The 27,730-nt window shown below is 39.4% G+C and overlaps 1 protein-coding gene across 1 annotated transcript; it reads left to right on the top strand.

Annotated features, from left to right (window-relative positions):
• The first annotated feature begins 103 nt into the window (after window positions 1-103).
• Window positions 104-27,628, top strand: UBQLN1 (ubiquilin 1). The gene is made up of 11 exons (XM_048930867.1): window positions 104-415; window positions 13,203-13,354; window positions 15,415-15,530; window positions 17,056-17,318; window positions 18,148-18,306; window positions 18,965-19,208; window positions 19,629-19,771; window positions 20,744-20,827; window positions 24,485-24,600; window positions 24,930-25,098; window positions 26,439-27,628. Exons 1-11 carry the CDS (start codon window positions 257-259, stop codon window positions 26,589-26,591), a joined length of 1,758 nt encoding a protein of 585 aa, XP_048786824.1. The 5' UTR covers window positions 104-256; the 3' UTR covers window positions 26,592-27,628.
• Window positions 27,629-27,730: the final 102 nt, after the last annotated feature.

Below are 27,730 nucleotides of genomic sequence, written 5' to 3'. Positions count from 1 at the left end.
ACCAACTGCGCCTGCGCGGGCGTCGAGCATGCGCACAGCGTACACTCCCTGTCCAGCCCCCGCCCGGGCAGGCAGCGCCCCTTTCTAGTAACTTCCCCGAAGCGTTGCGTCATCAGTGCGCGCCGCGGCCAGGCTGGGGTATTTCCGCCCGGCGCTGCGGGAGCGGGCAGAGCCCGGTGGGGCGAGGCGAGAGCTAGGGGCGGTTGGGCTCGTGCGGAGCTGCTGCGCGTTAGGAGCTGGCCTGGTCCCGCTCACCATGTCGGACGGCGCAGACAGCCCCGCGGGGAGCCGCAGCGCCCCGGAGTCCCCTGCTCGGGGCTCAGCTGCCGATGAGCCGCGGATCATCAAAGTCACGGTGAAGACTCCCAAAGAGAAAGAGGAGTTCTCCGTTGCCGAAACCAGCAGCATCCGGCAGGTGAGGGGCGGCCGGGAGCGAGGGAAGCGCGGCCCGCCGCGATCTCTGCCGCGATCTCTGCCGCGGTCTGCGGCCTCAGGCCGCGGGGCCGGGGCCCGCGCCGGTGACGAAGCGGCTGCTGCCCGCCGGAGCTGCGCGGGGCTGCGGTCCGCTCCCTGCGGGGCGGTCGCTGAGGCGGCCGCAACCCTCTGAACTCTCGCTCCCCACGGTTGTGTGCCGGCTCGGGAGGGGGCCCGGGCCGAGCTCTTGCCGCGTTGCCCGGTTGGGCTGACTCAGGCTGGCGGGGGAGGTGGCTGCTCGCTTGCCGGCGGGGCTACGGAGAGCGTGCGCAATCACCTTCCTGAGAGCTATGCGGAGCTGGTCGTTATCTTGATTAAAAACGTACCTTAAAAAAAAAAAAAAAAAGCCAAAAACAAACAAACAAAAAACAAACAACAAAAAAAAAAAAATCGAGAACGCCACGGCGAGCATTTGAATTTTAGGGAAGTTGTCTTTTTTGACAGATCGTAAAATTTGCACTGCAAACGAAGTGCAGCTTCAGCTGTGCTTCAGTGTGCTCGTTATCGATATAGGGCACTGCACGGTGGTACTGCTTAGTAACTGATGTGCTGGGGTCTTTTTTACATTCTTAAGAAAGCCAGTGTCTGCCCCCCCCCACTCCCCCCCCCGGTACCCTCGGCTTGAAAGAAGTAGTGAATCATCATTTCAGTTTCTTGTAATAATCCTGTTTGTCCTGGAGGTTTTCTCTGCAGGTATTGACGGGGACTTTTGTTTGAATTAGAGGACAAGAAATCATAGAGAAACTGCAATCCCAGCCTGAGGTAGAGTCTGTGAAGTCAGTCTTCTGCCAGGCTGGATGTGGGTCTGTGCAGCCTTGTGTAGTGATTGGCAGCTCTGTACGTAGCAGGGGGATTGAAACCAGGTGATCGTTGTGGTCCTTTTCAACCTAGGCCATTCTGTGATTCTTCTGCTTGTGAAGGAGACGGATACTGCTTTGCTGAAATACTCCAAAAGATGCAGTTGCCTGGAGGGGATTCAGAGCTTATTTCACTTTCCATAAGATTTGTCTGAAATGTTCCCTGAAGTATTTCTGGATGAGGCAAATCAGCTTTTTTTTCCCCCTCTCTTGTATGTAACTGGTAACTGAAAACTAAAACATGGGTGCATATACGTGAGCTCCACTGGTTGTAGGAATCCAGCCATCAAACTTGACAGCCTGAGTGACAGGTTAGAAAGCTGACTTTATTGCAGCTCTGATTCCCCAAGCATGCACACCCAGCATGTAAAGCACGCAAATCCCGTACGCTTCAACATGTAAGCATACGTACAGTTTCCACGAAATGCCTGCCTATTCCCAGAATTGCTTTATATACTAAAATGTAATGCCACACATGTGATAATTTAATATGGGGTTTTTACAAGTTGTAGTTGTGAGGTTCCAGTGGGAAGTGTTGCCCAGGCAAAAGGTTGTGTGGGCCAAGCCTCATATTTAGTCAGAAATGTATTTTCGAGAATCATGGCTACTTAAGTTTCTTATTAGCACATCGACCTTGTTGTGGTGTCTGTATTATCAAACACAGCAGGGTACAGCGTATCTCCTCAAGGCTTGTGGGATGAGGCTCTGCTTTTAGGCTTCAGGTGCCCTGCTTATCTAGGAATAACAGCCTTCCCTAAACACAATGTCAGTTTGCTAAGGAGTTTGAATTAGTTGCTGAAGGCTCTGAATTTATTGTTAGCTATCACCACTGCTGTCAGAATGCGAAGCTTGACATCATTTGTCATGGACGAACCAGAAGACCCTGTGTGGTTACCAAAGGGGAGTAAAAGAGATGAAGTAAAAGCTCTGAGTGTAAAGTTATATTCCAGCAACTTGGCTAGAATTTACACTTTTGTTCTACCTAGTTGCTGCGTGGAGAGAAAATGGTGGTATTTCTTTCAAGTTTTTCCCATTATTTTGCTTATAAGCTTCTCAGAAATAAGCTTTATTGAGGTCCTCGCTCCAGCTGCTGGGGAGGTGATATTCTCCTGTCTTTGGTGTTCTTTTTGCAGTATCCTATCTGCTACTCTGTCTGCAAACTTAATCTAGGCATTTCTCCCAAAGGTGAAATGACTGTGTTTGCTTTTAATGTTATTCACAGTGTTTGCAGAAATCTGTCTGAAGGGGGCACTTTTTTTCTTTTCTAAGCAACATCAGTTCTGTTATAAAATTACTGTAAAATTCTTTTTTTTTTTTTTTTTTTGAGATTCATAGACCAGATCTGACAGAAGGGTAACATCTGTCACCAAAAGCAATGTAATTGCAATTTATTTGGAATACTTCAGGAAGTGTAAACAAATTTACTTAAGGTCAGATATTCTGCAAATTTGTCTTTAGCAAGAATTTTTTTTTTTTAAATATGAAGGCCATTTGGGATGCCAGGTTTTTTTGTGACCAATTGTCTCAAAAGCTGAAATATCTAGATAAACTAGCAAGAATGCAACTTTTTACTAAAAGCAGACCTACAGTTATAAGTAGTTAATAGAACATGCTGCTTGAAATATAATTGTTGTCCATTTATCTTAAATGCTAAACATTTGACATACATCAAAGGTACAGATTGTATTTGCAGTTATTCCTTGGTTCCCATAAAGTAAGATTGCCCCTGTGGGTCCAAAGCTGTGTCCCAGCTACCACTGAAAAATGCGGTGTCTGATAGTGGCTAACATTAGTCTGTTTTTCTTCAGCTGTAATTATAAACTGTTTTTAACAATAAGCATTGGCAGTAAATGTGATGTTTCTAGAATTGACCCTGAAAATGGGTTAGTCTCAAATACAAAACAAACTGCATATCTGTTCAAATGTGCCTGGGATCAGTAAGTGGTTTGTCATCTTGTTATTGGTCAGCCAGCTATGTCTAGTATATTTGCAGGTGGGGGGGAAAAAAGTCTAAACTGATGCTGCAAAATAAAAGCTATTTAGTTGCATATTTCTATAGCTAATATTATGACTCGGTGATTTTTTTGTTTGCAGTCATTTCAGAACATTTCCAGAATGAAACTCTAGGTTTTTTAGATAAATATTTTGAGCTACTGGGGCTATACAGTGTGTCTTATTTGTTGCTCTCTTAATGTAGAAACATAGATCATCACAAGCTGGAAGGGACCCATGAAGACCATTGGCTTTGCTCCTGGCTTCACACAGATCCACCTGAAATCCAAACTGTGTCTAAAAGCGGTGTCCAAAATGCTCCTTGAACTCTGGCAGCTTAGGGCTGCAGCCTGTTCTGTGCCCACCACCTTCTGCTGAAGAACCTTTTCCTCATAGCAGTATAGACTCTTCAGCTTAAAGCTGTTCCTTTTTATCTTGTCACTGGCTGCTAGAGAGGTGTCAGCATCTCTGTCTCAGCTTCCCCTCACGAAGTTGTGGCCAGCAATGAGGTCACCCCTCAGCCTTTTCTAAGCTGAACAAATCAAATATCCTAAGATGCTCCCTGTGAGTCACGCCCTCTAGACTTCTCACCATTTTCACTGATCTCCTTTGGACACTTCTAATAGTGGTAATTATATCCTTCTTATACCATGGAGCCCAAAACTGCACACAGTACTTAAGGTGAAGCAGTGCCAGTGCCGAATACAGGGGGACAGTCACTTCTTTGACAGGCTAGCTGTGCAATGTTTAATGCAGCTCAGGTTGGCTTTTCTGGGCACAGGGGGCATATTGTTGACTCCCACTGGTTAAACCATTAGCCAGAACCTCAAGTCCCTCTCTGAAGGGCTGCGCTCCTGCTGTCTGTTCCCCATCCTATACATACATACATTCAAGATTGCAGAAACAAGACTGCTCTTGTTTCATTTCATATCATTTGTGATGTTCAGCACTATGATCTGTCAGTCTTTCTTTCAAGCCCCTCTACCCTCAAGGGAGTCAGCAAATGTTCCTAATTTAGTAACTGTCCAAAAACTTATTTGATGTGCGCTCAAGGTAAAGCACTTTGCAACTATTTTAAGAAAGTATTTTGTTTTTTTTCTATATTGAAAACTTCAGTAACAGAGTCATTGCTGATCCTGTGTTGTGCACCTAGAACATGAAGTATGCAGGTTACAGTGGAAAATAACCTTCAAATGATAAGCTACTTTGGAAGGTCACTTGATTGCAAGTGCTGCCCACCTGTCTTTTTCTTGTTTTGTTTTTTTCCCCTGTGAAATCTGTTTGTGCTCAGTGTGTCTTTAATCATTATCAGTACAAGAAAGTCCCATGTGGTCCCTCCCACATGTTGCTGTCTTGTGTGGGCTTCCCAAAGGCTGCAGCTCTTCAAGCACAGCTCCAGTGCTGCTATATACCAAACCTACAAGCACTGCTCTGCATGGGTGGCAGCTGCCCCACAGCAGGCTGCTCTCCAAGGGCAGCAGCTCTGCCCCAGGGCCTCCTGTTGGGGTTTCTATGGGCTGTCTCCTATGATTTTCCACAAGCTTGTTTTGCTAGCTTCAGTCATCCTTAGTCTTGAAGGAATGAGGAAGGGGAGCACAGAGCTGTAAAAAAAAAAAAAAAAAAAAAAAAAACCCACAGTTTTGTGTGCTGCTTAAAATTAACAACAGTGGGTAAATATCCATGTGGATTAATACTTGTTACAGAGATAGCGTTAAGTGTTCTACATATTTCAGAGTTCACTCAACATCTGAATCTGGTGACTGTAAACTTTGGCTATATAGGAAAACCAATAAAAGCATGAGTAAGGTTTGGACATTGCTTTACAAATTGTGAGTTATGTGATGGATTACATGTCTGGGAAAAAAAAAACAACAGCATTTGTCTTGTTGCTGATGAGGTTGATAGTTCCTTAATCTGACAGACTGAAAAGATTAATTGCTATCTGTGTTTCTTTCATGCAATATATATTGTATTATCACTTTAAATTTAAAGCTTACTGAAACCAAACAATTCAGAGATATTTAGCTGGTGGTCAAATGAGTAATAATTCTATTGGCAGTAATTCACATAGCAGTTTTTCCTCAGGAAGAATGAATATTGTCCAACCTCTTCCTCATTAAGTTGAAAAATACTCTATCTTATGCTGTTTCATGTGAAAAAAAAAAAAAGTGTAGAATACATTCTTAAAATGCATCTCTTCTGCAAGAATTGCTATTTGCATATAATACTCTCATGTCCTTTTTCAGTCTTGGTGGCTTGCTAGAGAAAAGGCCTGTTCTGTTGCAAGCGCAGTACTTTCCACCAGTAGTTGCAGAGTCCTTTTATGGAAAAGGGAGGAACTGCTAATCATCTCTCCTAGGTCAAAGCATGAGGGAGTGGAATGGCTTGCTGAAGTTTGTCTAGCATAGAACTGGCTAGAACGTGAGTCCTGAGATACTCCCACTAGATGGCACTGCCTCTGGTTTTCCTTTCTGAGTGGTTATGATTGTAAACATCAAGAATGTGAGTTTGTTTCTCAGAATGAGTTTTTTGTCAGTTTGGATTGATGGCAGTGCTTGAGAGAATAGTGTGATTGTGAAACTTGCGTGTGTGTTTGACAAGGGTATGGGAAGATGGTAACTCACCATTAAGTCATAACAGACAAAACAAAGCATGTATGGAAGCCTGATTTTGGGTGCACTTTCCAGCAATGCTTCATCTGCTGCAAAAAAATTGGCCATGCCAAAAGTGCTTTGCTGCCTGTAACCGCAAATTCTTGTCCCCATTCCTGTACAACATCCAAGAGTTGTGCAATGAGAACTCCATTTTTACTGATTCCCTTTAATTCAGAGTCATGAGATTACCCGATGTGATTCATCTGGGAAGGAGGCCACAGCCATGAACAGTTGTATTCCTGTGAGTGTATGTGGTTCTTTGGTTCCTCACTTCCTGAGTTTGGAAGACTTTTGATTCCATTGTGTGAAATGTATCTGGAGCTCATCAGTTAGCCTCTGTTGAAACTAGTGTGTGTGGGTTAAGAGGCTGGAGTATTGTTGATATACTGAGCCTTGTGTTTTAATAGAGAAGGCAGTTGAAAGTTTAAGTAGTCCTGGATGAAACGCCAGTTGTGAACAAGGTAATGTCATTTGGCAGTGTTTTTTTGTAACAGAACTGTTAGTTGAGGAACTGCTGGGAGTGTAAATTGCAATTCTGCCATGTAATAGATACAAACTTTTGCTTCATTACCGTGTTCAAAACAGTTTGGTTTCTGAAGATTGCAACTTTGCTTTTTTATTGTTATTTAGGTGAAGTTGTAGCTTAGTATTTTCAAAGCAGTTGCAGTTTTCTGGAGCCTTTCGGTGGTAATTGATGTTAATTCACTAAGGCCTCTTTCATACTATTGCAGTAATTTCATTTTTAATTATATCTCATGAAGTCAACATTGAGAAAATTTGGGAAATGTTTTTTTCGTTTACTTGTTTTCCTCCTTTTATTCTTTGTTCATAGAATCCATGTGGATGGTAATGTTCTCGCTGTCTCAAATGGCAGAGAGTGAGTCAGCAAAAAGCTTTTGAATCATAAGATGGTAATATCTCAAAAGACAGTTTGCATTTGAAGTTTTTTACTTTTAGCTAGAATAAACTTTGAGGAAACTTCCAAGGCCAGTTTATCAGATGGTCAAATGTTAGAAGACTAAGGTTTGAAGTATGGCTATCCCTTGCAAAGTGCCGTGGTGTTTTGTTTTGTTTTGTTTTAAAGTCTCTTATAGTTAAGTGTTGATGTGTATTCAGGTACGTAGGTGCTTTGTTCACTGACAAAATTTTTACTATAATTAGCTCACATAGGAATTATGCAAATTGGATTCTCTTCACATTGGTTTGGGCCTGGGCAGCAGCAGAGCGGTGTTCACCTGTATGTTGCAAAAACCTTCAGAGGCAATCAAGTTGAGCAGATGTAGTGGAACCCTTAACAACTTCTGGAACCTGTTCTTGTGATAATGTGGAACCAAGGAGTAGTTTTCTCTTAGTGGAGTATTGGACTGAACTGTGTTTTCAAGTACTGTGAATTCAAGGAGATTTTATTTAGGAACCAAGAGTGTAAAAAGTGAGACTAAAAAATGCTAAGTTCCCCTAAAAAATAAAAAATAAAAAAAAAAAAGAAAAAGAAAAAAGAAGAGTTTGGAAATAAAACAAAAAATTTTACAAGTTAAGATAAAATAGGAATGCAGGCCTGGTGCTTCAGTACAACCAGCTTTAGATTTGCTCTAATTTGTGTCAGATCTATGAGTTTCTGTGCCTTGAGGAGACTGTGACCTTGAGTTAAGTCATTCTAATTAAGAATGATTTCTGTTTCTTCTTCTTGGGAAGCAAGTCTGTCTTGATGTTAGTCTTGTGTTTCAGACTGATGCATATTCTGATGCAGTTATTTTCACTGATTCCTCTAATAATGTTGTTTAAAAGTGATTTCACTCCTTACCTTATTTTGAGTGTATTCAGTTAACAGAGCAATACAATGAAATAGTTTCTGTGAAAATGCTAGGCATTTAGTATAGCAAATCATTATTCTTTGTAATGTGTTGAAGTAAGTCCTGTTTCTTGAAGTGAATTTTTAAATGGCAACACAAACTGACTAAACTATTGTTTGTGATGTTAAATGCTAGTAAAAGGGAATAGTCAGTGCAGTGGGAGAACTGCATAGAGGAAGTCCTTGCTTCCAGCCAGCTACCGAGACTTAGAACTGTTTCCACTCTTGGTTTTCCCAGGTGACAAAGTATTTTAATCATAGAATCATAGAATAGTTCAGGTTGGAAAAGACCTTGAAGATCATTGAGTCCAACTGCAACTTAACCATACTACCCTAACATTAACAACCCTCTGCTTAATCATGTTCAAATGGTTTTTAAACACATCCAGGGGTGATGACTCAATCATCTCTCTGGAGAGCCTATTGCAGTGCTTAACAACCCTTTCTGTGAAGAAGTTTTTCTTGATATCCAACCTAAACCTCCCCTGCCGCATCTTAAGGCCGTTTCTCCTCGTCCTGTCACTTGTAACCAGTGAGAGAAGAGACCAATCCTGCTCTTGCTATAAGCACCTCTCAGGTATTTGAAGAGAGCAATAATGTCTCCCCTTAGCCTCCTTTTTCCCAGACTGTACAGCCCCAGTTCCTTCAGTTCTTCCTCATTGGGCACATTCTCCACGATCTTCAGCCTTGTTGTCCTTCTTTGGACCTGCTCCAAAGAATCTCAAAGTCCTTTCTGTATTGAGGTGCCCAAAACTGAACACAGTGCTCAAGGTGGGGCCTCACCCAGTTCAGGGGCAGGATGACTTCCCTAGTCCTGCTTACCTGCTTCCTGATACAAGGCAAGATGCCGTTGGCCTTCTTGGCCACCTGGGCACACTGCTGGCTCATATTCAGCTGACTGTCCATCAGTACACCAAGGTCCTTTTCCACCAGGCAGCTTTCCAGCCACTCCTCCCCAGGCCTGTAGGGTTGCCTGGTGTTGTTGTGACCAAAATGCAGGAACCAGAACTTGGACCTGCTGAAATTGATACAGTTAACCTTGGCCCATCAAACCAGTCTGTCCAGATCCCTCTGTAGTGCTCTTCTCCCCTCTGGCAGATCTATGCTTCCTCCCAACTTGGTGTCATCTGCAAACTTACTGAGGGTGCACTCAATCCCCTCATCAGGATCACTAATAAAGATGTTAAATAGAAGTGGCCCTAGTACTGAACTCTGAGGGACACCGCTCGTGACTAGCTGCTAACTGGGTTTTACTCCATTGACCACAATTCTTTGGGCTTGGCCATCCAGCCAGTGTTTCACCCAGCAGAGCATGTGCCCAAACCATGTGCAGCCAGCTTCTCCATGAGGAATCTGTAGAGGGAGTATCACAGGCTTTACTCAAGTCCTGGTAGACCACGTCAACAGCCTTACCTTCATCCACAGCCTTACCTGCTGAAACAGTGACTGTAGCTTACCAGCAGCGTTACTTAGTTGAATTATATGAATAGAAAAAGTAAGCAATACCAGCGTTCATTTTACTAAAAAGACTGAAATCCATCCCAGTGTTACCTTTTACTTCCTTTTTTGTTGAGTGTGTTTAATTTGAGATATTGAAGTGATACATATTAGATTGACGTTTGCAGTTCTGTTTAGGAAAAGAGAATTGATGCAGTTGTCTTCACTGGTTGCATTTAGGAACTTCTGTAATTCATGCTGCTTTTTCTTACCAAAGTGCTTATCTCCTAACTTGTTGCATGTTGGAATGATGAGGAGTCCTAAAACAACATGTACGAAGGGTCTGTGGGAGTTAGAATGCATTCATTTCTTCATTTTATCCTTACTCTGTCTGAATTTAAAGAAAACTGGGGGTTTTCTGTTTTACTATATGAGAACGACCTTGCATTTAATTTAGTTACCAGTGAGAGGTGGAGACTAAATGCAGATATGCTTGCCCACAGTGTTTGGGAAAAATTTCTGTGTTCCACCCTCCCTAACTCTTCTTCACAAAGCAAACAGTAGTGATTTGTGTTATCATGGGACAGTTAAAGATATCTACTTCCAAATTCCTTGCTGTGATCAGGCTGCCCAGGAGCCCATTCTGCTCAGCCTTGAACACCTCCAGAAGTGGGACATCCACAGCTTCTCTGGGCAGCCTGTTTTGCCATGTAACTACCTTCATATTAAAGCATTTCTTCCTAATATCTAATGTAAATCTGTTTCAGTTTAAAACCTTCCTCCTTGCCGTATCCCTAAGTACCCTAGTAGAGTCTCTCATCATCTTTCTTATAAGCTTAGTTTAAATACCGGAAGCACAATGAGATCTCCGCAGAGCTTTTTCTACTTCAGAGTGAGCAAGCTCAGATCCTGAGCTTGTATTCATAGGCAGCCCTCTGATCATCTCCATGGCCCTTCTCTGCATCCACTTGAATAGCTACATGTCTTTGTTGTGTTGGGTGCCCCAGGCCTGACTGTAGTCTTCCACGTAGAGCCCCCCGAAAACACTCCAACCTAGGTGTAATCATCTTACAGTACTGGCAGAGATTACGTGATTCTGAAAACTGGCATGTGTTTGATCCTGAGAATTTTAAAAAAAAAACAAAAAACAAAACAAAAAAAAACCCAACTTGTACTGAAAAAGATCTGTAGGGTTCTTTACTGCAGGTGTATAAAATGGTCTCCTCCCCCTGCCTCTGAAGAAAGTGTGCTATTGTCACAGGCCTATGCTGTTGTTGTTACTGTGTTTTTATTGCTATGTTGTTATTTTTGGTTATTAAAAACAGTCAGCAGAGTCATTTACAAAATGAATTTCATGACATCACATCTAGATGGTTTTCTTTTGTGGATATGATATGAAGCATGGCTCAATCATTGCAGAAATCTCAAGAATGTGCTGAACTCAGGTGAGACAGATGAAAAAGACCTGATTTTTTTTTTCTTTTTCTTTTTTTCCCCTCTGAGTGGTTAGTCTATTTATATAAATATGCCTCAGTTGAAATTGTCTCAGTACTTAAGACAGATTTGTTTTCCTGGCTGGAAAAAGGCCCTTTGTGCATTTGGGTTGTGCTCATACATTGCTGTAGAGGTTTCTTTATGATTCTCGTACATTCGATTTTATATTCCTGTCTTAGATTGGTGTTGGTTTTGCAGGTCATTTAAAGCAGTATCATGATAGTAGGGAAAAGGAAGTGTATAGCCTTTGATGCCTATATACTAGTAATACTAGGTACCATGTAGCTATGTTCTGTGAAGGGTGTTTTGCTTCTTTGGTTTTGTGGAAACACAGCTGCTTCTGGAAATGTGGCAGGACATGGCTCTGAGCAGTGTTTACACTACAGCATCAACTTTATGAAGATAATTAAGTTGTTCCCTGCCACGCCATGTTGTGAAAGTATGAGAGCAAATTACATTACTCTTTGGTCTGGCACAATATTTTTATGCATTAACTTTGTACCAAACTGAGTATTTCTCCTGGTTTTGCTACACTGGAATGTGCATTCCTGGGAATAATTAACAAAGAATGCAGAATAGGAAGCAACTGTGTATGAAGTTATTCTGCAGAAAATGGTCTACAAAGTTAACAGTTATTTAAGTCAACACTGTTATTTTCCCATGTGGGCTTCTGCTTCTTACAAGTGGGAATGTATCTTGCAAGATCTTGTGGAGTTTATCCTGCTATCCTATTAAGAGTGAGTAAGAGTTTATGTAGAATATTGTAGCTTATTTTGAGTCTTACACTTATAACTGAATTAAAAAAATCCAGAAATCAGTGAGAATGATTGGATTAGAAAACACTACTCCTCAAAGGAAAGTTAGCCTCACTGCAGCTCTTAATTCTAAGGAGAGCTATCTGTTTGCATTGGCCATGGTGGGCAGGACAATGAAGAAACAGGGGTGTGAAGCTCTGGAGTAGGTTTATTGGAAAAAAAGTTAATGGTATCTATCTCTGGAGACCTCTGAAAACAGAGTGGATAAGCATGTCAGTAAATAGTTCAGGTAAGTAAGCCACTCTGGAAAGGAATGGACTTGATGACTTTCTGGAATACCAACAAGCCACGATATTGTCACTATAAGGCTGACTTAGAAGCTGTTTTGATAAGAACCAGAACTAAATCATTGATCAGACTTAACTAACCAGGGGCTATCTTCTACCCAGACAGAGACTTATCTCTGTTGTGTCTCAGACACTTTTTTCTTCTTTTCCTGTACAATAAACCCTTCCAATTAGAGACTCATGTTCAAAGTGTAATACGAGGGGATTTTCTTTTTTAGTCCTGCCAATTATAAAACATAATTATTAATAATTATAAGATTAATACTTGAGTTTTCTGCAGGAGTGAGAATTTCTAGAATGCTTGGAATTTTGCTTCTGAAGACGTAACGTCAATTTAATTTTAAAATGCCAAATAGGGTGAACTTCTGGAGTTTTTCCCAACTGACTAGAATACCTTCAAAAATAATTAACCTACTGAGTAGTCTTGTTTAAAAAATGTACCTGGCTTTGATATAATCAAGTCATTCCTTCTCATTTTTTCCTACTATTTTCCTTTTTACTTTTAGTGACTTTTTTTTTTTTTTTCTTGCTGTGAAAACTTCTATAGAATAATAAAATCTCAGTCAAATTGTAACCTGATAACTACTTGCTAAGAAGGCAGAAAGATATATATTGGATTTCCATGTTCTCTTGGGCTAATGAGTGTGATTTTTGTTGTCAGCTGAAGTACATGGCTTTTCACCATGACCTGGGCTGGAACTATGTCATTTCTTTCTGTTATGAGTTGGCTGAGAAAGCAGGGCCAACTGAGAATTTTTTTTGCCTGTGTGGAAAGGAATGCTAGTTTTGTTGCATGGAAGGCAGCAAAACTGTCTGAGAAGTGAGGATAATTCTTTGCTTTTTTCAAGGAAAAGCACAAACAGATTCACTGTAATTGGGATATTCTATCCTCAGTCTGATCAGTGAAGGATAAATTCTGTAGTGTGTGTATGTTATATGTGTGTATATATATTAACATATTAGTATGCATATGCTGATATATATGTAATATGTGTGTATAATACTATCTATATTTAGTAGGACATGCAAATTGTGTGTGTGTATATACACATACACACACTGGTATGTACTTACTGTCATGGATTTGTACCTGAAATACTACCTATGGAACATTTCTCGTCTTTATTGCATGGTAGAGGAATGACTTGATTGTCTTTCCTTGTATTAAAAAAAAAAAAAAAGAGAAAATTGAGTGAGTTTAATGAAGTATTTCTAGATTGTGTGAAGTAGAAAATGCAGAGCAAGTACTTTAGTATATTAAACTTGAAACAAGTCCACAAATCATAAAAACAGTAGTTCAGTATACAGTTATCTGAGTGTATGAAATTAACTTTTTTGTTTAGTTTAAGGAAGAAATTTCTAAGCGTTTCAAGTCCCACACCGATCAGCTTGTACTCATATTTGCTGGAAAAATATTGAAAGATCAAGATACTTTGACTCAGCATGGGATTCACGATGGACTCACTGTTCACCTGGTTATCAAAACACAAAACAGGTAATGTCGCTGATAAACAGTTGTCTCTTTGCTTCTAAGAAGTCAAAATAATTTTGATTTCTGATGTGACAGCTTCCTGTTTGGCAAACTTAGATCTGACTAAGCAACTGTAGTCAACTGATTAGTTGTGGTGTAAAATAAGTCTGAAGTCAGAATGCTCTTTTCTTAGACCTGTGTCATATTTTAGTCAGATTCATGTTTCTCTGTGTCATTTTTCTGTGTATTTTCTTAGATTAAGAAAACCAAATATCTTTATTAGGAAGTTCACATTAAATGTAACCACCTTTGCAGTCTATGATCTTTGTGACTGAAGTTACAACTGCTTGGCTCGTTGCACTGATTGCATGATCCAGTAGCAACAGGACAAACAGGATTGATTTTTTAAATAAAAGATAGTAGGAAGAAATTTTTTATTCAGAGGATGGTGAGGCTCTGGATCAAGTTGCTCATAGAAGCTGAGGATGTCCCACCCCTGGAGGTGTTCAGAGCCAGATTGTTTGGGGGGTGTCTGGGCGGCTGGTCTGGTGGGTGGCAGCCATGTCCATGACAGAGGGATTGGAAGCTAGATAATATTTAAGATACCTTCCAACCCAAGCCATTATATGCATCTGTGATTGTACTGGTCTTGTGTTCAAAGCTGTCAGTTGCTCTTAAGCATAATTACTCTGCAACACTTTTCTCAGGAGCACAGAGTATTACCCACAGTGGGTCTGTCAGGGAGCATTATTACAAGCCCAAGTACCCCTTTCCTTGGTTGTTAATGTGTATCTGGAAGCTTCCCTCTAGAACAAGCTTTCATTCATTAGATTCTATGAGTGCTTCGGTAGACCTAGAATTCTCTTACTAGAGTATAAAGGAAAATAAGCAAAACTGAATTATATGAATCATTGTGGACTGAGGTTTTAGCAGAACTGTTAGATCTTGTGGACAAAAATTAGTGTCTCCTTCACTACACTGGAACATCAGTAGCAATTTGAATGAGGTTGCTAAGTCCTGTGGTACCCTCGGTGTTCATGACTTGACATGATATGTTTTAGGTATCTATTCACAAGGGTGATGATGGGATCTTTCATAAGTTAATACTGATTGGTGGAAGAACTTGCAAAATCTGCAAAGCGTTTCGTTGCCAGTTTAGCTTTTGATTTTAGTGACAGAGAGCTCTTAAACTGCAGGGAGGCCTCTGTACTGAAGGCATCTGTCAGATTTGTACGGGTTGCTTTTTGTTTGTTTTGACTTTGCGCTATTGAAGCAATTATAGAATTTTGTTGTACAAAAAGATACTGAGATGTGAGATGAGCTGATCTGTAAAATGTAGCATGTTGTCTAAACCTTCAAGTCTTTGTGGAAGGTCTGCATGCATAGATTCTGCAAGTTATTTTACACTGTAATTTTGTAATTTTTCAAATGCAGATGTTTATGTAATTGTTTAGTGAACCAGATTTAGCAAGTGATTTGGACTTAAAACTTGCCTCACTGAGTAGAGGCCAGGTTAGCTTTGAATCAGCTGAATTCTTTGGTCCTTTACATCATATGGCAGCACCAGTACTATTGCTTCTGCAAGAGACAGGTGTAGTGAGCGTATGAATTTGGCAGCTGTTTTTACTTCATTCTTAGTTATGAAGATTATTGAGATTCTGATATTTGTCTTGTAGTAAGAGAATAATAGAATTTTACTTCTTTAAGCCTCAAGCATATAATCACTGTCTGATGGCTATCAAATACAGTAGAGTAAGGCGAAGAATTTCTGAAGCAAGGAAAAGACTTGGAGAGCAATGCACTCTGAGTGCACGCTGCTCTGGGGTTGCATGAGAAGGTGGCAATGGCTGCAGTGATGCCCGTTCATTTTCTTAATATTTCAAACTTCTGAAGAACAGATGATGTTACACATGTCTGAAAGACTTATCACAGGAAGCCATCTAGAGAGATGTGATTCTCAGGAATTATCAAAATGAAAAACTAAGATTCTCAAGTATCCTTGACACTCTTGCTATGCATAATGACATTATTTAAATTGCCTTGCTACATTTGTAATTTTGAAATTGTCTTTCTGTTTTTTTTAGATCACAAGACCACCAAGCTCAGCAAACACACAGCAGCGGGAGTACCACTACCACATCTGCATCAAGCAGTAGTACCTCAACACCAACTTCAACAAGTAGTAACCCTTTTGGCTTGGGTAAGAACATCTGTTAGACCTCATGGACAGAGGGGTGGAGCTCTTCTCCTACAAAGAAAGGCTGAGGAAGCTGGACTTCTTCACTGTGGAGAGGGGAAGGCTGCAGGGAGACCTCATTGTGTCTTTCCAGTACTTAAACAGAACTTATAAGGAGGAAGACCAGCTTTTTACACAGTGATAAGAAAGTGTATAGTGATAGTGATAAGAAAGAGTAGAATGATTTTAAACTAAAATAGGGGAGATTTTGATTAGATGTCTTTCAAATTGTTGTTTGGCATTGGCAGAGGCTGCCCAGAGAAGCTGTGGATGCCCCATTTATTGGGGTGTTCAGGGTCAGGTTTAGTGTCGCCCTGGGCAGCCTGGTAGGTCGGAACCCTGCTTGTGGCAGGGGGGATTGGAACTAGATGATCTTCAAGGTCCTCTCCAGTCCAAACTATTCTCTGATTCTCTGGTGGGTATCTTCTACAGGGTACGGATAATTTTCTGTGAAGCTTTGTACTAATGCAGTCAAGACTGTAAAAAAAAAAAAAAAAAAAAAAAGCTAATTACAAATACCTGTGACATAGGTTGTAGGAAGGGGCTATAGACAGGAGCTGTTTCAGCTTCAGAAGTAGAGTACTGCTGATGCTGTATTCTGGCACTATTGGTAATTAAACTCTTCCTGGTGTCATCCCTCTCCTTAAGAGTCTGTCTGAATTTGCATGAGGGAAGTAATGATAAAGTTGGATCTGTAATACAAAGCCGAAATCTGGAACAGAAGCAGCAAAATTGTCTATTTTTTCTCAATTTCCAAGCATGTTGTTTTCTCCTTCATGAAAAAAGAAACTGCAGTGTTCATTTGAAATTACTATTTCAGCAATATCAATATTTCTAATTCTTCTTTTTCATCTCATTTGCTTTTGTGGAAAAGAAAAAAGAAAAGAACAGAATTGAAAAAGCGGTGTTAAGCAGTTGCATTTTTTAGGTGTAACCAATTCTGTAGCTAGCTATATCTTCAATAAAATATTGCAAGTTTTCTATTTGGACTCAGCAAAGGAAGGGAAGTAAAAGCATTATTGATTAGTTCTTGTTGCAGCAGTGAAAAAGAAGAGCTCTGCTTTAAATTACAATAGGCAATATACATCATACTGTGAGGTCTCTTTCAGTTACAGTCTAAAGAAGAGTGGAGAGATGAATGGCTATCACAAATGGACTAAAATATATCAGAAAAAAAAAAAGTCAAGGCCTCAAAATTCAAGCGGCACTCGTTACTGAGCTGTGGAAAATCAGAAGTTGTTAGCATTGTAATAACTTCTATTTCAAAGCAATTCTTTGTTGTTTTTTTTTTTTTTTTAAAGATGTTTTGTTATTTAAGAAGCAGACTTAATGAATGACTGCTTAACAGCCTCGCAAAGATGGAGTTTCCACTGAATTTTGTTATTTTTGAAATGTGGAATATATCCAAGTATTTTGCATTTACAAAAGATGTTGTTCTGTTTAGACTTACAATAAGAAATGTGAATTCAATTATTTTTTTCCTCTAAAGGTGGCCTTGGAGGTTTGGCAGGCCTGAGTAGCCTGGGCCTAAATACGTCAAGCTTTTCAGAGTTGCAAAGTCAGATGCAACGACAACTCATGTCCAACCCAGAAATGATGGTTCAGATAATGGAGAATCCATTTATTCAGAATGTGCTTTCAAATCCTGACCTGATGAGGCAGTTAATTATGGCTAACCCTCAAATGCAGCAACTGATACAGAGAAATCCAGAAATTGGACATATGCTGAATAATCCGGATATAATGAGGCAGGTATGTAGAAAGATCTCTGAGTTTGTGACCTTTGATCATAGTGTAACTGAACAACATAGCAAGAACTGGATGTCCGTAGTTGAGTATTGAGAAATGTTTTTGAATAATTTGAGTTTTTTTAGAAAGTCTATAAAATGTCACTGTAGGCAACTTGTAGTTATGTTTATAGTTGTTAAAGCCTGAATTAGGTAATTCAGAAAATCTGCAGCATGGTTTTCATAGATGTTGAAGATTTTATGCTAATGTCTTGTGAGTTTAGAGTTGGATACAGTTGTCTGCACTGTTGTGTAGCCAACAAGTTTTGGAGAATTATTACTTTTGGTAAACTGTACTTATTTCCAGTTTACCTAACTCTCAGGAGCACTCTCTGGGTGCTTCTGTAGTTGCATGTTATGTAAGATATGTTATGTAGCAAAAGATCTCGAAAAGCAAATGAGAGCATTTGAAAATGAGGGTATTTGAAATTTCCATTACAAGCTGCACACTGTAATGATGTTAGAAGTACCCTGTGAGTGTACTTCTGAGCCTGTACACATGCTTCTGATGGCAGAAGTACATTGTGTTAAAAAAGGTAAAGAGAGGAGAAAGAATAATATGTTCAAGGTTTTTCTTCTGTTTAGCAGTGCTTCCAGACCCAACCAATGTAGTCACAGCTGTGGCAGAACACATGCTATGTATCAAATTCTGCTGGCTCCTATTAAGCTGACTTCTTGATTTTTGGCTTTAATTATAATATCAGGCTTAGATCTAGTAAAAAAGATGCTGTCATGCTGATGTCTTCACTTTAGAATGGATTTCTTAATACAGATTAAATGTTCTACTTTCTTAGACAATAGAACTTGCTAGAAACCCTGCAATGATGCAGGAAATGATGCGAAACCAAGACCGAGCCTTGAGCAACCTTGAAAGTATACCAGGTGGATACAATGCTTTGCGGCGTATGTATACAGATATTCAGGAGCCAATGTTGAATGCAGCACAGGAACAGGTGAGAAAAGATCGCAGATGCCACGGAGAATGAATATTTTTAAGAATGAAAGAATATAAATGATGTAACTTATCAAATGTGTACTTGGCAAAGTTTTCGTAAAGATGGAATTCACAGTATGGCCTTCTCTCTCTGTTGAGGGGAGAGAAAGGGAAGATTTTTTTTTTTTTAACATGTTCTGTGCTCCTTCAAGCCTCAAGAAGTACAGATACTGTGTTGTGGGTCTGAGAAGCTATCTAAGTTGATAAATTTCTATATTAAATAAGTTACCACATAGTCTAAATTCTTTTACTTCTTTGACTTGTAAAGTTATGAGCTCCAGGTAAGTTAATAAGGGTGGACTTAGTAATATGTGTAACCTAAAATGGGAAAAGACTTTTAACAGTTGTAAACTGCTGTAGCATATACAGTCTTACATGATCAAAATACTTGTGTAGTAGAAATTCTACTTTCAGAAAGAAGTGAGACTATTTGAAAAGACTGCATTTTCTTTCTCTGTGTTTACTCTTAAATAACTTTAGAATGGTGAGTATAACTATTAAGAGCCATCAACGTCTATCTTCATGATAATTTTGGAAATGTAACTTGTGGTTTATAGCAAACTTAAAAACAGTTTGCTTTTGTAGATGATACATGTTTGCTTTTCCTTCCTTTGTAGTTTGGAGGTAATCCATTTGCTTCTTTAGTAAGCAATGCATCGTCAGGAGGGGACAGTCAGCCATCTCGTACAGAAAATAGAGATCCGTTACCAAATCCCTGGGCTCCTCAGTCCACTTCTCAGAGTTCTACAACAAGTACCAGTGCAAGTGGTGAGAACACTGACAGTGCTAACGTTGGAAATAATACGTCTGGCAGTACAGGACAGAGTTCAACCATACCAAATCTGGGACCTGGACTGGGAGGTGTGTTTGTTATTGCAGTTGTATGCATTTGGGAAATTTGCTGAAATGATCATTTTATTAGGAAGAGACTCAGAGCCTTTATTTCTTTACTGCAGTCCTTGATAAGTGTCAAAGTCTTTTGTATAGAAACGTGAAAAGTAAAATAAGAATGATACTGTGTGAGTATTGCCTTAAAACAACAATAGTAGGAAATCCCTAGATGAGTGATGGTGTTTTTCCTGTTTGCAGACAAGCATGAAAACAGCTGATGACTTCTAGGCCTAGTGGGCCTCCTTGTTAGATAAATTTTTCTTAACTTGTTTTTGAGAGACAGATGCATCTATGTATGCAAAACCACATTAAAGCGCATTTCAGGGACTCATTTGATAAGAAGTTTAATAAAGTGACCTTTCATTTTTTTTTTTTTTTTTTTTTTTTAAGCTGGTATGTTCAACACACCAGGAATGCAGAGCTTGTTGCAACAGATAACTGAAAACCCGCAACTTATGCAGAATATGTTGTCAGCACCCTATATGAGAAGCATGATGCAATCATTAAGCCAGAATCCTGATCTTGCAGTACAGGTAAGTGTGTCTGGTGTAGCAATGTATTGATGTACTGTGTGCATTGAGTTTATTTTTTAAAATTTGTTTATATGATAGTTTAATTTTTCACTACAGAGTGATAGTAATTGAGCAACAATTCAACACTTGTCTGCAATAAATAGCCCAGTTTTTCAAGTATGCTGATGCCTAACTTACATAAATTATTACCAGGTTACCTTTAATGATCTGTTGCAGTGAGTTTCTTTTATAGTTGGACATCTGCCAGGCATTCTTCTGAAATAACTTGTCAGTTTGTGTATGTTCTGTGCAGCCCTGAACTTGTGACCTAGTGCAAGAGCCAGATAGAGAAAACAAATGCTTGTACATTAAGGTGGATCTGCTTCCTTGTAAATAAATAACCACAGTAGTCTGAGATGAGAGAAGTGAAAGGGTAGAGTCGGTGCTGTTTCTAGGTGTCATTCTGGTTTTAATTGCTTACCTGTGGCTCTTGCATGCTATTGAATTACAGATACTGCTGTTCTGTGAGTAATATCTTAGAAGTATTTTCACATTTCAGTTAAACAAATAATAGCCAAAGTCAAATGCTAAACAAAGAGAAAGTGTCTTCCTTTCTGTATTGAATACTGGCTTGGATCTGGTCTTCTGCAGATGATATTTACAGAGAGACAATCATTTAGATATGTAGCAGAGGCTGAGCAAAAGTGAATCATAATATAAATGAGATTGTCTTGGCAGGGATCTGGCAATTTTTTCCACTTAAGAAAAGATAACAGAAAAAAAAAATCCCTACAGTGTCTTTGTGCTGGTGGTTCATAACAAGTTTTAGTTAAAGGAGATAGTTGTGTTTGAGAGTTTGAGTTTTCTTAGGTGGTTATTGTATCCTTTATCATTCTCGATGATTCATATTTTTTAAGTATTCATCTTTAAATCCACAGTGGTTTTTTTTTTTTTACTGCTTGATCTTTGAATTTAAATATTTTTGTCCTATAGATGATGTTGAATAATCCTTTATTTGCTGGAAATCCTCAGCTTCAGGAGCAAATGAGACAGCAGCTTCCTACTTTCCTTCAGCAAGTAAGATAAGATACTAGCTATTATTAAATGTCTGTACTTCAGAGAAGGTCTCTTTTTTCCAGTAAACTCGTGTCTTTCCTTGGTTTGATTAAAAGCTAGAGCGTTAACATACATTCTCATTGGCTTTAGACACCAAGTTATTTTGTTCCATGATAAATAAATTCTTGCTTGGACTGTCCATCCTTTCAGAAAGTTAAACCTTTTGGTGGATGTTTGTCTATGATCGGCACAACAGTTTAGATTTACTCTTGCTTCTGTAGTTAGAAAGAATGATTCTTACTGCACTGTAGATGGAGAACACTTTTTTGCTCTGTGATTTGTTTTGTAAATAAAACAAAAATGTTAGTACTTTTTTCCATAGAGTAATCTTTCACTGTGTTTTTCCTACCACAGTAGGAAAAGCCACCGCTGTTCCACCCCACCTTAAATATTGGAGTAATGGCGTTTTGCAGTGTGTGTACAAAGACCCAAATCAGCTAATGCAGAGTAGGCTGGTTTCTGAAGAAGCAAAAGCCTGTGAATTGCATTGTGTTCCTTGTGAACATGATTGTGCTTGTTGCTTGGGTGTCTCCATGATTTTAGCTGTCACTGTGAGTAGTGGTGCTGTGTTCTTTGAATAGGAGTAAACAAAAATATTGGGAATTAAACACGTAATCCAGTTGTATAGCTTCTATCATTAGACTGTCCATATAAATTTGAGTAAATGTGCATTGCTCTTACTGCAAGCAAGCAATGTTACAAGTAAAGTAACATACTCAGGAATTACAGTAACAACTTAATTGTTCAGAATAAATGACTTAAATTGTTGAAATCTGTGAATAAATGCTCATTAGTGTAGACAGCAAGAATCACTATTATGAGCTTTTTCCTTTGATTATTTCCTCACTTTGGTATCATATGATGCAGTCACAACTGCTTCTGTCTTCACTCTGTTGGTTCAGGTGATTTACTGCATTAGGGTGTGAAGTAAAGTGGAAAAGCACTTGAGTTATCCTCAGAATGTTGGTAATTTTGCTGTTCATACTTCCTCACTTATCTTTTGGCTTTATATGGTTGAATTGGGTGGCAAACTATAAAGTGTTTCTCTGTGCAGGGGAAGGCATCTTTTGCAATAAAGGGCAGTTACCCTGAAGAAGTAGGAAAATTCAGCAGTGAGCTACTCTATCTGCAGTTTTCATGAGTCTTAGCAAGAATTGCCAGTACTCAGATAAGGTCCAGGTCACAACACTGTTCTAGAAATTGTTGGGCCACCATTTACTGTAAAAACAATTCTGAATATTGGACAGCAAGCCACAGTTTGTTCGTTTACCTAGCAGCTTACTTTGAGGAGCCCAAAATGCTTTCTTCTGAAAATCGTAGACTCACCAAGGTTGGAAAAGATCTGTAAGATCATCGACTTCAACTGTCCACCTATCACTACTATTTCTCATTAAATCATGTCCCACGGTACAACATCTAAATGTTTCTTGATCACCTCCAGGGTTGGTGATTCCACCACCTCCCTGGGCAGCCCGTTTCAGCACCTGACCACTCTCTGGGAGAAATGTTTTCTAATGTTCAAACTGAATCTCCCCTGGCACAACTTTGAGGCCATTCCCTCTAGTCCAGTTACTAGTTACCTGGAAAAGAGGCTGACCCCAACCTCAACCACAGCCCTCCTTCAGGTAGTTCGAGAAAAGAATAAGGTCACCCCCTGAGCTTCCTCTTCTTCAGGCTGAACAATCCCAGCTCCCTCAGCCACTCTTCATAGGGCTTGTGCTCCAGACTCCTCACCAGCTTAGTTGCCCCCTCGATGTCTTTCTTGTAGTGAGGGGCCCAAGACTGAACACAGTACTCAAGGTGCAGCCTCACCAATGCAGAATACATAGGGATGGTCACTTCCCTGCTCCTGCTGGTAACACTATTTTTGAGAAAGCCAGGATGCCATCTTGGCCACCTGGGCACACTGCTGGCTCATAATCAGCTGAGTATCAACCAGTACCTACAGGTCCATTTTCTCTACAGTCTTCCAATCGCTCTGCCCCAAGTCTGTAGCATTGCCTGGGGTTGTTGTGGCCAAAGTACAGGGCCTGGCAGTTGGTCTTGTTGAACTTCATCCCATTGGCCTCAGCCCAGAGATCCAGCCTGTCCTCAACCCTCTGTAGAGCCTTCCTACCCTCAGGCAGATTGATACTTCCTGCCAATTCAATGTCATCCGCAAACTTACTGAGGGTGCGCTCAGTGTCCTCATCCAGGTCATCAGGAAAGATAGTGAACAGGTCAGGCCCCACTACAGACCACTGATCACCAGCTGGATGTGACTCTGTTTATCACCACTCTCTGGGCCTAGTCATCCAGCCACTTCTTAGCTTGGCAAAGTCTGTACTTGTCCAAGCCACGAGCTGCCAACTTGTTTAGGAAAATGCTATGAGAGCCAGTGTCAAAGGCTTTGCTGAAGTCTAGGTAGACTACATCAGCACCTTTCCCTCATCCACCAGGTGGGTCACTTGCTCGTAGAAAGAGAACAGGTTGGTCAGGTAGGACCTGCCTTTCATGAAGCTGTGCTAGCTGAGTCTGATTCCTGAGTTTGGCCCGCACATGCCATGTGATCTCCTTTAAACGATCTGCAAGATTTGAGTAGGCTTTGCCAGCTATTTATTTAGTTACTGTCTGACTTTTAACAGGAAAATAAAAATCCAAGAGAGGAACAGAGGATGTTAACAGATAACAAGACTTAAGTGTGGCTGTGCTCTCATATTCCAGACTAGACTTCTTAATGCCTTGTTCTGTTCTGGACCAGAGGAAGATTACCTTATAATGTGCATTTCTTCATGAATCAGATGTTTTTGCAACAGAATAAATTTGGTCTAGTTGCCAAGTAAAGGCTGATAAGATTTATCAGCCTGTCTGCTGTTAGAATTAGATCCAGCTACTAAAACTGTCTCACTTGTAATTGAAACAAATAGCATTTGCCTGTGGGTGGCATCTGTAAGCAGAGGTGAGGGTAAGCTGTTAGTTTTGATCTTGTATCTGAAGTAGTCTGATTTCAGGACATTTAACTTCAGGAATCAAAAGGATTTGCTTTTTAAGTTGTCTGTGGATGTGAAAAAACAATTGAAGTCACAGTGAAGGTCCTTTAATAGTGTGAATTTGCTTGTATGTTTTGTAGTATATTTCCATTTCTGTAGTCTGCAAGGGAATTATAGATATGAACACATGCACAAATTGTCATGATTATAGTTCAGTAGTCTGAATTTAGCTAGGAAATAAATATTTTGTAACTTTTTATTAGATATGATGAAACTGATTAACAGTTATTCAGTGTTGTTGCTTACTAGTAGTGTGACATAAGAGACTAATTCAAGAATGATGATGGGTTGGGACACTCCTTGGCTTTGAAATATGATGGTCTTTAGAAGTGGTATTGAAAAATATTATTTTGGTATACTATTTATTTTTCACATCTTTGTTCACATCAGAGAAAGTTCACTGATTACCTCCTGTGAAAGTTTTCTCAAGAAACCCCCCAGACTCTGAAGGATTTCATGTAAACATTCAAATTTAAAACGAGAAAACAAGTTCTGAAAGCATATCAGATTCTGTAAAACATTAAGTGCTTCAAAATTAACACTGAGTGCTTTGACGTGATCCAGTCACAAGTCTCTCTCATTTTCTTAGATGCAGAATCCTGACACATTATCAGCTATGTCAAACCCCAGAGCAATGCAGGCTTTACTACAGATTCAGCAGGGTTTGCAGACTCTAGCAACAGAAGCGCCAGGACTTATACCGGGGTAAGACTCAGTGTCACAGTTTTAGAAGACAGCTTTTCTCTTGTGCTTCTTTCTACAGGTAGAGATTTTATCATGTGAAAACTCTTTGTTTTGTCTTTTTTGGAGCCAGGCTTGTTTTGGAATGTTTCACTGAGCTTGTTTTGGAGTGTTTCATGATGCAGTACATTTTTTTGAACAGTGATGACTATTGTCTTTGTTGTAGTATGTCACCTACTCTGCATTTGACAGAATTTTTACATGGTAATAATATATAGGATTAGAGAAGACATTACAATTAAGCATGGGTTTATTATTCAATTGACTTATTTCTGTTTCTGTCACTTGTGCAGATTTAATCCTGGTTTAGGTGGCCTGGGAAGCACTGGAGCTCCTACAGGGTCCAACGTACCTAGTTCTGTTCCCAGTGACAGTACAAATCCAGCATCTGGAGCTGCTGAACCCAGTCACCAGCAGTTTGTCCAGCAGATGTTGCAGGCCCTTGCTGGTGCAAATGCTCAGGTAAAGTACATTATTGCAGACTGGATTTTTTTTTTTTAATTATTCCTAAAGTTTTCTCTTAAAACAAATTAAAACAAATCTGAGACTTGAGAGCTCAGAGTACTTCTGCTATTGGAAAAAAAAAAAAAAAGCAGAGGCAGCTTAAAATGGCATTGCAGCTGTGCAAATAAGTATTAAAAATAATTAAATTTAGGTAAAAGTGTGCTCTGAACAGTTAATCCTTTTAATATACTCATCTTCATACCCTTGAATTTCTGAAATGCCTTGAAAATTGAGGTGATGAGGTTTGCTGACAGGTGAAATGTGTGCTCAGACAAGAACTTAAAAATGCAGAAAGCACAAAGTGTTAGCAGTGCTGTCTGTTACGCTGTAGCTGTGACAGTCTCTGTCCAATGCTTTGAAATAGCCACGCTCCAGTTATTTGGATTCTCCATGAATTGTTGCTTCATGGACATTCTGCAGGTCCAAACTGCAGTATGTTTTGTTAGACTGTGAAGACTTGGGCTACCAGTTGACTATTTTGCTTACTTGTGCTTCATGAGAAGCAAGTAGTGGTGAGGGGACTTGTTGTAATTTGGATTGTCTTTCTGTTAGCTTGGAGCCATGGAACTTCTACTGGTAATAGTTTCTTGATGGATGAAACTGTTGAATTAGAACAGAAGAGTAATTAACAGTATTTGTGCAAGTTCGTGTAATTAATAGTAGCTGCACAAGTTTGTGTTAACATCTAAAATCTCACTGATTTAAAGTGACTTCTTGTATTACTCCACATTATTTTCATATAGTTGTTCTCATTCAAAAATGCTTTTGAATTGGAGAATTTTGCCATGAGTTTATGAATGAGTAGTATTGACCCATAAGGCACAACTGTGAGTTTGCTTTAGGCTGGAGCTTTCCAACAGTTAGAATTCTGGTAACTTAATCAACGTATACTTGGAAGATTAAAAGCAAGTTGACTTTAATACCAAGAAAAGAAAGTCTGAGACATTCACCATTGCCAGCAGAGACATCATCGAAATTCTGCTGCCTGACATTACTAGTTTGAACCATTTCATTTCTTAAATTATCTATATCTATTTTATGCTTATTTAATGCATACTTATATTAAAATACTCAATATAAAATATGGAGGGAGAATGGGACCAAATATAGATGCATATAATCTGTATCTGTAGCTGTATTAAGAAGTTATTCTTACATCACCAAATTCTTTTTTTTTTTTTTTCCTTTTCCTGTAGTTTAAGAGTCCATGTAAGTGGTGCAGAAGCCACTATGTTTAAATCTAGTACTTTGCCAAACGTGTACTGTGGATTTACAACTTGAAATTTTGTTCTTCGCAGTTCCAAAATCCAGAAGTTAGATTTCAGCAACAACTGGAGCAGCTGAGTGCGATGGGCTTTCTGAACCGTGAAGCAAACCTGCAGGCGCTAATAGCAACAGGGGGAGACATCAATGCAGCTATTGAAAGGCTCCTTGGCTCTCAGCCTTCATAGCAGTGTTTCTTTGACTTGAAAAAATGTAATTTATTTTTGATAACAGCTCTTAAATCTTTAAAATACTTGCTTTTATTTCATTCTGACTCTTGGGATTGTCTTGTTACAACTAAAATCAATCTACATTTTAAGGTGGAGTGCAGTAGTTTTCTGCAAACAATGGGGATCAGTGAATTTTCTCAGTTGTTGCATGCATCACACATCTTCTGTTTTGCATTATCTGTGATTTTTTGAAACTATATCAGCTTTCACAGTTGCGTGAACAGATTTTGTATCATTTGCAACTGTTCAGTTTATTTCCTGCTTAAACATTAGCCTTCAGTAGTAATTTAATGTAGAGTACAAATTAAAAAGGAAAAAAATTGATTGAAGCTATAAATTGTGGATACCAATACTGCTTATTGTGATTTCAGCATGTATTTTTCTTTTGCTAGCAGAACACTGTAAGATTTATACCACTTGAGTAATCTACCATTTTTGCTTTAATTTGTATAAAGTATAAACACAGTATATACAATGGAGACAGCTCGTTTCTAGAAATTTACACGTTGCAATAGAATAAAATTATAAGTAACCAAAAAAGCCAGGAAAAGAAAAGTCATATGCCATGTTTTCAGTGTAGAGTATTCCAGCCTCTTTGATAACCATCTCAGCAAAAAAGCTTAGGCAAGTTCATTTAAAATACTGCAGTTAATGTTCTGGTTATCTCTTTAAGTCTAACTACAGAAACTTGCATTGTAAAACTGTCTTGATATTCACAAAGATTAATTGTAAATTACTTTAATTGTTGTGCAAATTAAAGAGGTACTGCCTTGTGCTCAGAAAGAGTTTCTGAGGCCTTTTGGTTTGTTTCATTGAGATTCTAATGTATTGATTTTTGTAATTGGAAACATCAGTCTCACACATTGTCGTCATGTGATACTCTAATTACTTTGAAGCTCCATGGAAAAAATACTGTATATCTTCTGAGGTTTTACTGGTAGTAACCTCTACTGTGCACAGAAAATAAATAAATACAAAAATCTTTCAGCATCTTGGCTCAGTGTGTTTGTGCTTGCAGTTGATGATTTGGAATTTGAGATGATAGACATCTTAACAGCTGGCCTGGGAATATTTACCAATTTGGGGCTATGATTTGT

This window comes from Lagopus muta, chromosome Z (genome assembly GCF_023343835.1).
Source record: "Lagopus muta isolate bLagMut1 chromosome Z, bLagMut1 primary, whole genome shotgun sequence".
NCBI lineage: Eukaryota > Metazoa > Chordata > Aves > Galliformes > Phasianidae > Lagopus > Lagopus muta.
This window is presented reverse-complemented; position numbering and strand designations above follow the sequence as displayed.

Bases quoted from the DNA above. Each gene is read 5' to 3' on its own strand.
- UBQLN1 (XM_048930867.1), top strand. From the start codon at position 257: ATGTCGGACGGCGCAGACAGCCCCGCGGGGAGCCGCAGCGCCCCGGAG. The intron at 15,531-17,055 runs GTAAGAACATCT...TTTCCTCTAAAG, and splicing joins TAGTAACCCTTTTGGCTTGG to GTGGCCTTGGAGGTTTGGCA. The intron at 25,099-26,438 runs GTAAAGTACATT...TGTTCTTCGCAG, and splicing joins TTGCTGGTGCAAATGCTCAG to TTCCAAAATCCAGAAGTTAG.